Genomic DNA, 12,936 nt, shown 5'->3' on the forward strand with positions numbered 1-12,936 from the left:
AATACATCCCAGTAATATATCCAAGTAATACATCCCAGTAATATATCCAAGTAATACATCCCAGTAATACATCCCAGTAATATATCCTAGTAATACATCCCAGTAATATATCCTAGTAATACATCCCAGTAATATACCAAGTAATACATCCCAGTAATATATCCAAGTAATACATCCCAGTAATATATCCAAGTAATACATCCCAGTAATATATCCAAGTAATACATCCCAGTAATACATCCCAGTAATATATCCTAGTAATACATCCCAGTAAGATATCCTAGTAATACATCCCAGTAATATATCCTAGTAATACATCCCAGTAATATATCCAAGTAATACATCCCAGTAATATATCCAAGTAATACATCCCAGTAATATATCCTAGTAATACATCCCAGTAATATATCCTAGTAATACATCCCAGTAATATATCCTAGTAATACATCCCAGTAATATATCCTAGTAATACATCCCAGTAATATATCCTAGTAATACATCCCAGTAATATATCCTAGTAATATATCCTAGTAATACATCCCAGTAATATATCCTAGTAATATATTCCGCGCAGGCGAAACTTCGCCTTTAAATGCGCCCTGTTATTCTGCGTTACAGGAAGCGTGAGGGGCGTTTCCTATTAGTGGTGAAAGGTTCGACTCTATTATGGGACTCGGTTCTCAAGGAGTCACCCCGTAAAAAAAAAAAAAAATAAATAAAAAAAGATTCGTTCATTTCTATCGACTCTTCGTTCGTCCGCTCCGGTCGGTATAATTCACGGTGCGCGGAAGAGGGCTTTTCTGGGTGAACGGTGAACCGGAGGCAGAAGGGCCGGTTGCCGAAGCTGTAGCTCTCGCGATCACCATTTAACGCTTTAAATAATCACTTCGTCGCTTAACTATCACAACCTATCCATAACACCACTTCATTCACATGCCACTTTAAATGCACATATCTGTATATACATAGCCATATTCCTTCAACCTATTCCATTTTATTTCAATTTATTTTTTATTGTATTTTATTCTATATATTTTTTATCTTATTCTATAAGTATTCCACTTACTGTATTACGTTTTAGGAGTCAGTTAGTCGGTCTATTAGAAAGGAATTTTCCACTTTTATTTTTTTTCCTAGGACATATTGTGCGCTATCCCCGGGTGCGTTGCATTACATTTCACTGCATATATGTATGAAAGTATGTATATGTATGTGACAAATAAAAAATCTTGAATCTTGAATCTTGAATCTTGAACACCACTTCATTGTCTCAAAGGAACTGGTTTAGGTGGTTTAAGTGTAAATCAGTCGCATTCGATTTGAACCGACCAAAGAGCCCTCTCCCCACATCAGTTTGATCCCCGGTCGTCGAGGGTTCACTCGAGTCGGATTTACCCCTGAATCGGACATGACAGTCACTGGCCACAGTTCTCAATCGTGGAGAGTCGCAAACCACGTGTGTAAACGTTTGCGGTGCGAGATTCCTGCCTCTCAAGACGGTTGTGAAGCTATTCAACGGATCTGAACGAGTCATTGATTATTCTTTTTTTTTTTTTAAATTGAGTAATTGATTATTATCAGTTATTAACGTGAACGTTAGGTGCCACCCTATGCACCATCAATAAATCTCTTTTATTTTTCTCGTGCATTTTTTTTTTTTTTTTAAATATGTTTGCACTCTGTAATCACTTTTTAAATCAAGATCTAAAATCTCACCCATGAAAATGGTAAATGTCCAGCAGAGAAAACACGCGGTACAACGGCCACAGTCGGATCGTTTGTCGGATTCTGTGTAAAGCCGCCTTTGCGCTCACGTTTGATCACCCACTCATTCGCAACCTAATGGAGCTTTGCTGGTCCCGTCGTGACTTTGGTGACGTTGACACTCACGGCTCTTTGCTTTTCGTGCCGAATCTTTGCTTTTCGTGCCCGGCCGCAGTTGCCGAGTCGAGAAAGGAAACCGACGAACGACTCCTTTGCGGGGGGGGGGGTGTGTGGGTGTCTCCCGGACTCCCGAGTCGTTCCAAAGACTCGTTCGCGACGACCGAATCGCTCGCCTGTTTCGCCTCTCTCTACTTCCTCTGCGAATCGGGCTGATCGCCCGTGTCACCGACGGAAGTCTCCCCCACGTCAGGCACCGCGGCGCGAACCCACCGTCACCCCCGCGTGACTCGACTCGGTCCCCCCCCGCGTTCACGCTTCCGACCCGGCAACGTCGCGACCGAGGGGCATTTCACTCGGAGGGCTATCCGTCCGAGCGAAAGGGGGGCGGCGGGGGGGGAGACGCTTTGGAGTCCCCCACCCATCCACCCGTCCATCCGCCGCTGGTCGTCTACCCATCATCCGGGTGAATCCTGTCATGAGCCCGGGGTTCGGCATGGCGTCCTTTCCCAGTTTGTGTGAGACTGTCCGGGCAGCAGAGGAGGAGGAGGAGAACGGGGAGCCGGACCGGTCCCTGGAACACATGCTGAAGGCGATCGCCGACGAGCGGAGCCGGCTGAACATAAGACAAGAGATAAGCGGCATCGGTGAGGACCAGGGGCCAAAGTTATCCTTGTTGGAACATCTAGGGTCAGGGTGTCGGCCATCGGAAGGCTGCTGGTCAGGCGTCAGGCATTATCTGCTTCCTTGCATGTGGTGGTGGTGGTGGTGGTGGGATGGATGAATGGAGAGTTGGGGATATAAATGCATGAGGCGCCGGCTGATAGATGGATGGGTAGATACTTGAACCATCTCATTGCAGCGTTACACCACCTCACATCAAAACTACAGATGGTGATGACGTTGATGATGATGATGATAATAATACTAAAATTAAGAAAAATAGTAAAAAATTGGCATAAAAAAAATTACATAAAAAAAAAAGATTGGCACTTTACAGTACTTCTAGAATAATACCTTAAAAATGGCAGGATACAATTAACCAAAACAATAGAAAAACATGGAAATAATGCAATTTTGCATACACACATTTGTATATACTATATATGAAATAAATTCTGTACATGAAATGCTATTGAAGGTTGAGGAACCAAATACAAATAATACTACATCCCGCTTAGTTGTGGTTTATACAATATTGAAAACAATTATAAAAAAGACATTGACCGATACCCCAAAATCTATCATTTGACAATGTTTTTTTTGTCTTGACCATCTTAAAGTTGTTGTTCTTTTATCAACAAATAACATAAGGGCGCCTTATCATTGCTAATTGTGTGTGTGTGTGTGTGTGTGTGTGTGTGTGTGTGTGTGTGTGTGTGTCATCGCCACAACAGTCTGTCAAGTGTATTTACAGCCTTTTATCACAGTTATATGTCTGGAAGGGCCCCCACAAAACAGAATTGGACTTGGGGTGACACAAAGAACGCTGTTAATGAAATCATCTTGGATGGATATAATGAAGAAAAACAAAAAATCCTGATTCAGTCAAGTGGCCGATTTGTAAGTCTCCGAGTGCAATCAGCAGGTTATGGTGTCCCAAGAAAGGATTGATTTCCCCTCCTGTGCTTAATTACAATTCGTCGTCGTTGTTGAGGACTGTGGCCCATGCAGATAACTCGTTTTAAAATTCAATCATGGCTAAACAATGAATGGCACACAATAGGTCTCTGTTCCCAGATAATGAGGTCATCAAAGCACACAAGGCTCTCTGAGGTCGGGGTCGGCGAATGCATCACTATTGTTTCGGGCGATTATGGCATGGTGTTTTAACATTTCATCCATAGGACAAACTAGTCACTTTTTTAAAGTGACTAGTACTTGTATTTTAGTTACAAGTTGCTATTCCAACAGTTACTAGTAGCCATTTTAGTTTTACTACTAAAAATGTATTAGGTACTAGTACTTATTTATTAGATACTAGCAACTATTGTAATGTTACTAGTAACTATTGTGATGTTTCTAGTAACAAAATGGAAAATTTTGTCATTGTATCCTATGGGGATACAATGATATTAAAGATATTAAATATTTGCCTCAGACTAGTATCTATTCCGATTGTTACTAGTATCTGTTTCCATTTACCAGTCACGATTAATTGATTACTACTACTTATTCACTAGTGACTCATGCCTTTTCTTGCTGTTACTAGAAACATTTTAATACATTACCAATTAATTTTTTTTACCCGTCATAAGAAATTACTAGACAAAACGGCTTTTTGATAGCTACATTTAAAATGTTACCAGTACCCCTTTCCCACTGCACCAAAAACGCAGTAACACCCGCTTACATCCAGAATTTGTCATCAATGGGAAAGGAAAAACCCGGGTCTCAGTCCCGGGTCAAATGACGCTGCAATAGACACAGGTTTTTATTGGCTCCTCCTCCGATCGGCTCTGATGTGTGAACAGGACACCCGGGTCGACCTGCAAATCTTGGGCCCTTTACCTGCACGATGCGACATGCGATGAAGTTCCAGACGTTGGCACATAAATAGACAGGAGTATCCATGTATCATTTGATCTTTTCATATCCCATTTAGAATCCAAAATCAAAATTGGAACTTATTGACCTTTTTTCCTGCATGGGGATCATGAAATGTTTTAAGTGTGGGAATCGCACCTTGGGGACCACAGCAGAGAACCCCCAAGCTCCCTGCCAGGCCCCGAGTCACTCCAGCATCGCCCCAAGCCAGTCCCCACTCCCCGCCGCCGAAGGACCGGTAGGCGCGCTGGCAGCATGGAGCATCCGTGCGCGCACTGGCAGCATAGAGCATCCGTGCGCGCACTGGCAGCATGGAGAATCCGTGCACGTGTGCTCCATGCTACTGCAACTGTCATTGTAATGTTGTAACTTAAACTGTAAGGTTGGGTTGTTCATGAACGATCCGATTCTTTTGAACGGCTCAAAATACTTTTTTTTTCAAGTTTATGTCATTGTTTGCCTCCTCTACTGTTTTGTTCACAATCACACTAGAACCATGACACACCCCTTTCCCGATGTGTTTATGAAGTTGAAAGTGACACACCAGAAAAAAATGGCATTTCTCCTGGCAATGGGAAAGTTATCAATCGCCTATTTTTAGCGGGTTGACCTAGGTTTAAAGAAAACCCGGGTCAACCCGCTGATTTTGGTGTGGAAACAGTTAAAAAAAAAAAACGCGTTAGGTTGAATGAATTGAAATGAAAGTTGAGTTGAATACATGTTTTATTGGTTTTATTACAGAGTCTGACGTCCTTTTGTCTTTATGTTTTTTGCCAAACACAGTTTTAACAGGAGCTTGAGATTTGGAACCTTTGGCACAAATATCAGTTATTGGTCATGCCGTGATGGACAATCTTTTCTGTCTCCACATTGGCTGTTGCTTCTCCACTGAGCTCTGAAGATGGTGATTTGCTGAGAGCTAATATCTAATATATAGTGTGTGTTTATCTATATATAACTGCAGCAGCCCAAGGCGCTTTGTTTTCGGTCGGCCTCTCTGCCCTTGGATGCTCCTTCTGAACACAGTTGGCAGAGTTTGCCGAGTCAGTTCTCATGCTTGGGCATACAATGACTCTGCACAGTCTGCGACTTGGGCAGAAACATAAGGGGCATGCTCAACTACACCTCGACTTAGCAGACGTTTTTGTCCAATGCCATGGTTGCCGTATACAGTGTGCGCTGGCGTGTATTTTAAGTATATGGAAGTCTATCAAATGTCAAAAGCAACTTCACATTGTCGTTTTGACTGCCCTGATGACTTGATTTTGACACCGCCAGTGAAACCATAGTAAATAGGTTGCAAATATATGTAACCCACTGCAGACTTCAGGTACATTTGGTGGCGTCTGACTTATTTTTTCTGCATCATTTGAAAGTAGAGAATCTTTAATCGTCACACAGCACATGCAAACACACACTTTGGATGGTGGCTGGTGAAATGGGTCCTCTGCATTTAACCCATCCTGACTTGTCGTTCATCCGGGGGGCAGCAGGCAGGATTCAATGACGCGCCCGGTTTACATATGTCCATCGCTGAGCATGTTTTTGGTGGGGTTCTTTACTGACGTTACATGGAGGAAACCCAATGTGAGCACAGGAGAACATGCAAACTCCACACAGAAAGACCCCTAATTGGCAGATAACTCGCCGGAGCACAGTGCCAACAGCACCGCAGGCGGGAATCAAACCCAGAACCTCCTTGCTGTGAGGCAGCAGTGCAATGCACTGTGCCACCATGCCACAGAGCAAAAACAAGATGTCACTCGTGCAAATCAAGCACAAGTTCAAGCAAGTTTTCACCAACACTTCGCTTCCTTTAGCCAGCTCCCAGAATGCAAATGGTTGGAGGATCAACACAGCCTGGCGACTTGTCACATGGCTACTTGACACCCTGCTGAATGGGGCAATCCCTGCATTGTTCTTGTGTTTTGTGTATCATTTAATATATAAATGTGCGTATGCCAAATATCTTCAAAGTTCTTGGAGGTATTATGTGGCCTGTTTGGGGCCTCTTTTCATTTTCTTTCGCCCCTGGCTGCATTTGCAAGTAAACTTGAGAATCTTGTCCATTGCTACTTTTTCATAATCTGCATCACCAACCTCAACGGACTTCATCGCGTCATCAACTTCTTCTGTTGTAACAACAACGAGCGTATCGTAGGTTTCCTCTGGTGGTTCTTGAAAATAGTCTGTTTCATCGTCACATTCAGGTTGAAATCCACTGTTTGAAATGTTCTTACATTCTTACATTCTCTTAATATTATTAAGAGAACGTTTAGGCTTGAGAATATATATTGTGTTGTTATTATAATACGTTACCCTTATAATAATTTGTCGATGATTTTTATATCACTACTGACCAAGCGGTTAGATTACTGGTGTTGAGGTAAGTATCCCACACGTTCCAAGTAGGCTGATTGAAACCACTTTCAAACCGCCTTTCCAAACAGTTGGAACGTTCATTGGGACTCGTCTCATTAGAAGGGTGGTGGTGGCTACCGTGGGGCTGGAATACCTGAGCTGTGGTTACATTAGGGCTGGTAGCCGAGAAGCTTCTTTCCATAGACAATACTATATTGTGCTGCTTTTTTTGCGAAAGCGAGAGAGTGAACTTGGCACATAGGACGTGGCTGTGGGCCACTGCCCAGAAAAGAGGATTACATTACATTACATTACAAGCAGTAGGAGCCCACGCTGGTAGGCTCACCCATCTGTTGGTGTTTCCTTGAAGCCAACATCTCCACACCAACCGACACACCAACCAACACATAGAAATGTACAGTGTGTGTGTGTGTGTGTGTGTGTGTGTGTGTGTGTGTGTGTGTGTGTGTGTGTGTGTGTGTGTGTGTGTGTGTGTGTGTGTGTGTGTGTGTGTGTGTGTGTGTGTGTGTGTGTGTGTGTGTGTGTGGAGTTGTACAAAAGTGAAATTATTATCAAATAGCCTTGATTGACTGGACTATTGGTTTTATGTCAAAATGCCTTAACGTTTCTTAAGCCTGTTATTTAGGCCGCTGGTTCTCAGCTGGTCTAGTCTCCGGATTCACATTCGTCCACAGTTGTGAAGGCACAACCCAAACACAATTTGAGACTTGAAACACTCAAATGAGCTTTTCTGGGGAACGCTTTAGCGTAAAGCCGAGTTTCAAAATAAAAGTACGGGATTGGAAATTGGACAGGCTCTAAAATATTGCTTACACAGAGCGAGAGAGATGTTTTTGTATATACATTCCACCCCTGGTCCACTTGAAATGGACCTAGTTTCGGAGCGGGAACCGCTGATTTAGGTGTGGGCACTTGTCTGTTATCATGGGAGTGAACGTTTCATGCTGGTATGTTATTGCACATTTTTCGACAGTATTTATAGTTATTTTCCCTACAATACCAAACTAGCTCATACAGTTTTATGTTGGCTCTTTTGTATACACAGAATAAACGATTTAAGTAGATAAGTAGTTTTTAAAGTCATTGGCGTCAACCAGTGTCAGTCAACCAGATTATAGCCGTTGACTGGGGCTGTAAGCCTCTCTAGGTGTCCCTCATCTCATACAGGAAGTAGAATGGGTGTAATCCATGTGGCCATGTGTCACTTCTGCAGGTCATGTGGCATATTGTAGCATCTGCTTCTGCAATATGCATGGTGCAGTGAGTGGGAAGTGGCCGGAAGGATGCCTTCTGATTCGATATAACCACAAGGTGGTAGTTCTTTTAGCTTCACCTTGTAAGTTTTTCTTATTCCTTTTTGAATTTGCTCACAGCCAGGCCACGAGCTGGCTTCAATAACGGTGAGTGATGGTGAACGTAGACATGGGTTTCATTTCACAGCGAGTGAGTGGGCTTGACCGCCCATTCACTGTCGCTGTTTTTGCAAGGGCTTGAACATTTTTTACTTTGCAAATCAGTTGTTTCTCAAAAAAAGCGTGCGCTGTACGCATTGCTTCGTGTTAAAACTACTGGATGTGGCTTTCAGTGACACACACACACACACACACACACACACACACTTTCCTAGTCCCTATGCCATACATATTCTCTTTAGACCCACACAGATAGAATCATTCCAATCATTCCATCACTACCCGTATCCCGTGTCACTGGATCTTTGATGTACTGTAGTGTGTCAGCCAGCTTCCTACCAGGCAATGTATTATATAACTGACACCAAAAGATAAATAAAAAAAAAAAATGAAATTTGTACCAAAACAACCCTAACATTTCAAAAGATAGTTTCCAGAATCTTTGCTCCAGAAGGCAGGGATTGCGCATAGATTTTTTTCTTTTGAATGTTTTTGTGGCTTGCCGAGGGTCTATTTGAACTGGGATGTGCATCTATTAATAGAGCGGTACTTTTGTCGATGCCTCGGAGTCTGCGCTCAGAGCTGTGGAGCGCACGGGCGCCACCTCCCTGTTTTTAATTTTTTTTTTATAGTTTTATAGAGGAGATTAAAACAACGGTGAGTAATTACAGCCACACCTACTGACTTCACTTGAGTGGAGTTTACTTCTGTAGCTGGTGCCTAATGTAACATTTAAACCATCTGTATTTCCATACACAGATGTATAAAGGGTCCTAATCCGAGGCCTCGTTCACAGAACCTTTTTACGCACTTGTTTTTTTTGGGGGGGGTTTCTACGAGGTAGCGCTAAAAATAGCAAAACAACATGGTGACATCACTGCCAAAGTCTGCTGCCAAAGGTGCATATCGCATGATGTCAGCATGTGGGTAGTCGCCGGGAAGTGATAGGTTTGTAGTTCAATATCATGGTTTAAATGCCACGGTTACAGTACAGTTTTTGGTATCTTTTTATTTAAGAAATGTTATGTATATACATAAAGTAAATGTGTAATATGTTTTTTATAGTAGTCTACCATAAATAAACAAGCAGTGCCGGCTCTTCCTATTGGATGTATAGGCGGCTGCCTAGGGTGCCATTCCCAGGCGGGGTGTGCAGAGGGAGCGATCCGAAATTTGCCCACCCATCTCCCTCTCAGATGGTACCGATGATGCGTGTGCCAGCGATGGGGTGACCACGTTTGGCGCGCCAGAACAGTATGTTTTTTTGGGTTTGTTTTTTCACGTCGTTATGGAACGAAACAAGTGCGTATGGAATGGTATGGAAGGAAACCGAGCGTTATGGGGACACTTTCTCTGTTACTCTCTCTTAGGGAAACGGCCATCCCGACTGGACACCTTGATTGATTGCACTCTTAACAAAAACATTCCTGCGTAGTTTTATCTGGTGTTTCTAGTGAAAAGGCTGCGTAGCAGCATGCAGTTGAAAAAAATAAAATAGACCTTCCTCTCGCGGCTCCGCACGGACCCCGCACGGACCCCACACGGACTCCGCACGGACCCCGCACGATTGACCTGGCCAGTGGAGCTCCAGCAGTGGATTCAATAGGAAGCCAGACTTCTACCGTGATACCTACCGTAATATTGTGGTTTGCGCATTGAACCGTACCAAACGGTTCGATAACAATACCATGTGCCGTTGCATTCCTTGTTCATAATGAATACGCCAAACGAGTATACACGTTTTAGTATTTAGAGCATTGCTTCTCATGAAGCAGTTCCCATTGCTTTTCATGTCGCCCAAGATGGCGACACCAATAGACATGGTGGAAGACCTGGCATCTGCGAAATTGGCCCATCACACATACACATTGTTTTCCTATGATAAAGAATATCTACCAGAATGCAGTACCATGCATTCGGGCTCTGGCTCTTTACACAAAATGCATAAAAACACTGTTCGGTTGAAAAACGAGGGTTTTTCTGTGACAGCAACAACAATCTACACTCTTTGTCCTCCGTAGTTCATTGGTGTTATCGAAATGTAAATGGTGATATTTTGTAGGACCAAAGATCTATCTTTGGTCCTACAAAATGTGACTTTGGGGCCACCTTTGAATGCTTCAAGGGGAAAACAAAAAAACCTACAGATTCAACATTAAGTCTGTATGTAATCGGTTATTAGATTACTGTAGGGCCTGGCATAAACTTGAAATGCATTTTTTTGTGTGTGTGTTTTAATGTTTCAATCATAAAATAAAAGTGTATTTCATTTTCTTTACATTTTTTTTCCAACAGACAGAACATTTCTTGTGTTGAAACCCCCTGGTTCAGCTTGTCCATTAAACAAGGAAGGGTGTCTGGCATCGTGTGTGTATTCTGTCAGTGCTTTCTGCCTATCAGGCTGAATCATGGCAAAGCCTGAAGGTGGCGGTCAGCTTTTCCAATTGACATTCCTTCCTCTCGTGGCTGTTTTATTTTATTTATTTTTTTGTTTTTCTTGTAAAAGGCATACTCTCGGTATATAAACCCTTAAGCGTTTCCAAATTAACGCAATCAATATTGATGGGTTCTCGAGTGAGCCAAGACTCTTCTCTGTTCCAAAGACCAGAGTTTCCTGCATTCATCCGGGTGCAGCACCGCCAGGCACAACACCATCTCCACAACTGGGGTCAAAAAAGATATAGTGATTATCTATTTTCGCCAATTTGATCACCATTTTCTTTGGTTATCAGGTTAGGAAACCATTGCGTCCTGCGTCTTTCACAAAGAGGAGCGAAGCATGACCTTCTTTTTGTGGTTGTGTTTAGAAGGATCTCTCAATTTAACTGAGTTTAACAGTTTACAAAAAGAGGGGAATAGCGAATTGGCAGTTAATACCGAATCGCGGCCAATTCCTACTCTTTTTCTTTTCCGATTTTAACCCTTTGCTCCTTCCATGTTCACCCCATACTGGACGCTGATCTTTCATGGTAGGCCTGTCAACAGGGAGCATGACACTGCTGTCATATTCATTTTTAACTCCTAGCCCTACTTCACAAGGACGTGTGAAGGGATTTTGCACTCGCAATTTCTGATGTGACCGCAGCCTTATGTAAAATGGTAAAGAATATGACCATCTCGTGGTCATAAGGCAGAGTCACTACAAAGCATGACGAGCCTCGCCCCACTTCTGCATCTGCTCAACCTGTTCCCTGCTTGTACTGACCTTTCTATAAGGTCCCAGGAACGGCGATTGCCATGCTCACCTTTTCAAGATGGGTGACCGGCCTCGGAACAGCAACTCTCGCACCCTGCGGAATCTCTCGGACACCTACTGACTCATCGATTCCCTCTAATAATTGTTCTCGCGGGGTGCCGGCAACAATTTTTTTTTTTCTCCCTAAAAACCGAGCTCAAGTACAGTGGCAATTTGGACAGTTGGCCGCCTTCTGGAGAAAACGTAATTTTCTCGCCCTCTCGGTTGGTCACTCCCGGTTATCTTTCCTCCGGTACTTCCACTCCACCAATTTCTACACCAGCCTACCCTCTTGCCGTGTTTCCCTCTTTGAACTACAAGGGTCCATGTTATTTTCCACAACGAAAACAACTGGACACACCGTTTCAGGGAGCTCCCTGAACCTCCTCTCCGCCGTCGCCCATGGCAGAGCTTTGGATACAGTGGTGGTGCATTTTCTTTATTTCTTGTTGGCACCGCGCCCTCTTATCATTGTTCTGTCTGTCCTTGCCGTGCATTATGCTTGTTAGGCTCGGATTAGGTGTGAGCTCTGACACCCGCAGACTTCGCTGCCTCAGTAATTTATAGGAGGCAAATTGGCATCCTAAACTATTGGCTTGTCCCTCCTGTGCCTTTCCATTCATGTTCCTAAACAGTTACTGCCATCTGCAGTGCGTACTGGTCTTTTTTCATTTTAGTGCATCTGTTCCTTCCAGGTGTATGGCAATATTTCACATCAAAACACATCACTGTCATTACTGCTTGATTGTGCTCAATATTCACCTTTTTTTTCATCATCTTTTGAGGGGTCGAGGGTTGTAATGGGTTCAGAACAACCGTGCCTGCACTTGAGAAAGGTTTTTCATGTATTTGGGAAAGGTTTTTAGGCTGTGGTCTTTAAAGAAAAACAAAAAAAAAATAAACAATTTGCTCTGCTCCCAGACCTGCAGATGGAATGTGCAGAAAATCTCTCGTAAATCTCTTCGCTTTGAGATATTCTAAACCAAAGTTTGCTTTGTCTGGTGCCAGATTGTCTGCAATCTCAAACATACACAGTGACACTTGATCTCAACAGCCATCTGTCAATAGGACGAGACAGGTTTTTTGTATAAAATTAGATTGAATTTCACACAGTTACATCCACCCCACAGGCTTTCAAAATAGTTCCAGAGAAAAACCTATTTGCCAAACTAGCAATAACTTTCAACTCACGCAAAGCTGTATCTCAACACGGCACGGAGGGAAGGGGTTATGAGATTGCAGATGTCTCTTAGTTGCCCTGACCCTCCATCCCTGGCTTTGTCTGAAATCATGACCCCATTTGCCAGTAGAAGGTTTGCTTGTTTAAAGTGTAATAGGTCACCTGTTATCGTGTAGCACATTTGTGGTCTTAAGTAGGATGGCTGTACCCTTTAAGAATAGGGAGACAGGTCGCAAACATCCTCGCGGGTTGATCCAAGGCCAGCGGAAGCGCATTCAGTGGCCCTGGACTTATGACCT

At 43.2% G+C, this 12,936-nt stretch overlaps 1 protein-coding gene across 1 annotated transcript in view; it reads left to right on the forward strand.

Moving 5' to 3' along the window:
- The first annotated feature begins 2,149 nt into the window (after positions 1-2,149).
- Positions 2,150-12,936, forward strand: part of kiaa0930 — a 29,327-nt gene continuing 18,540 nt past the window's right edge. The window contains exon 1 of the mRNA XM_080022110.1: positions 2,150-2,528. Coding sequence (XP_079878236.1) covers positions 2,360-2,528 — 169 coding nt within the window. The 5' untranslated portion in view covers positions 2,150-2,359. The remainder of the gene's footprint in view (positions 2,529-12,936) is intronic.

This window comes from Zeus faber (assembly GCF_960531495.2).
Source record: "Zeus faber genome assembly, chromosome: 21".
Lineage (NCBI taxonomy): Eukaryota > Metazoa > Chordata > Actinopteri > Zeiformes > Zeidae > Zeus > Zeus faber.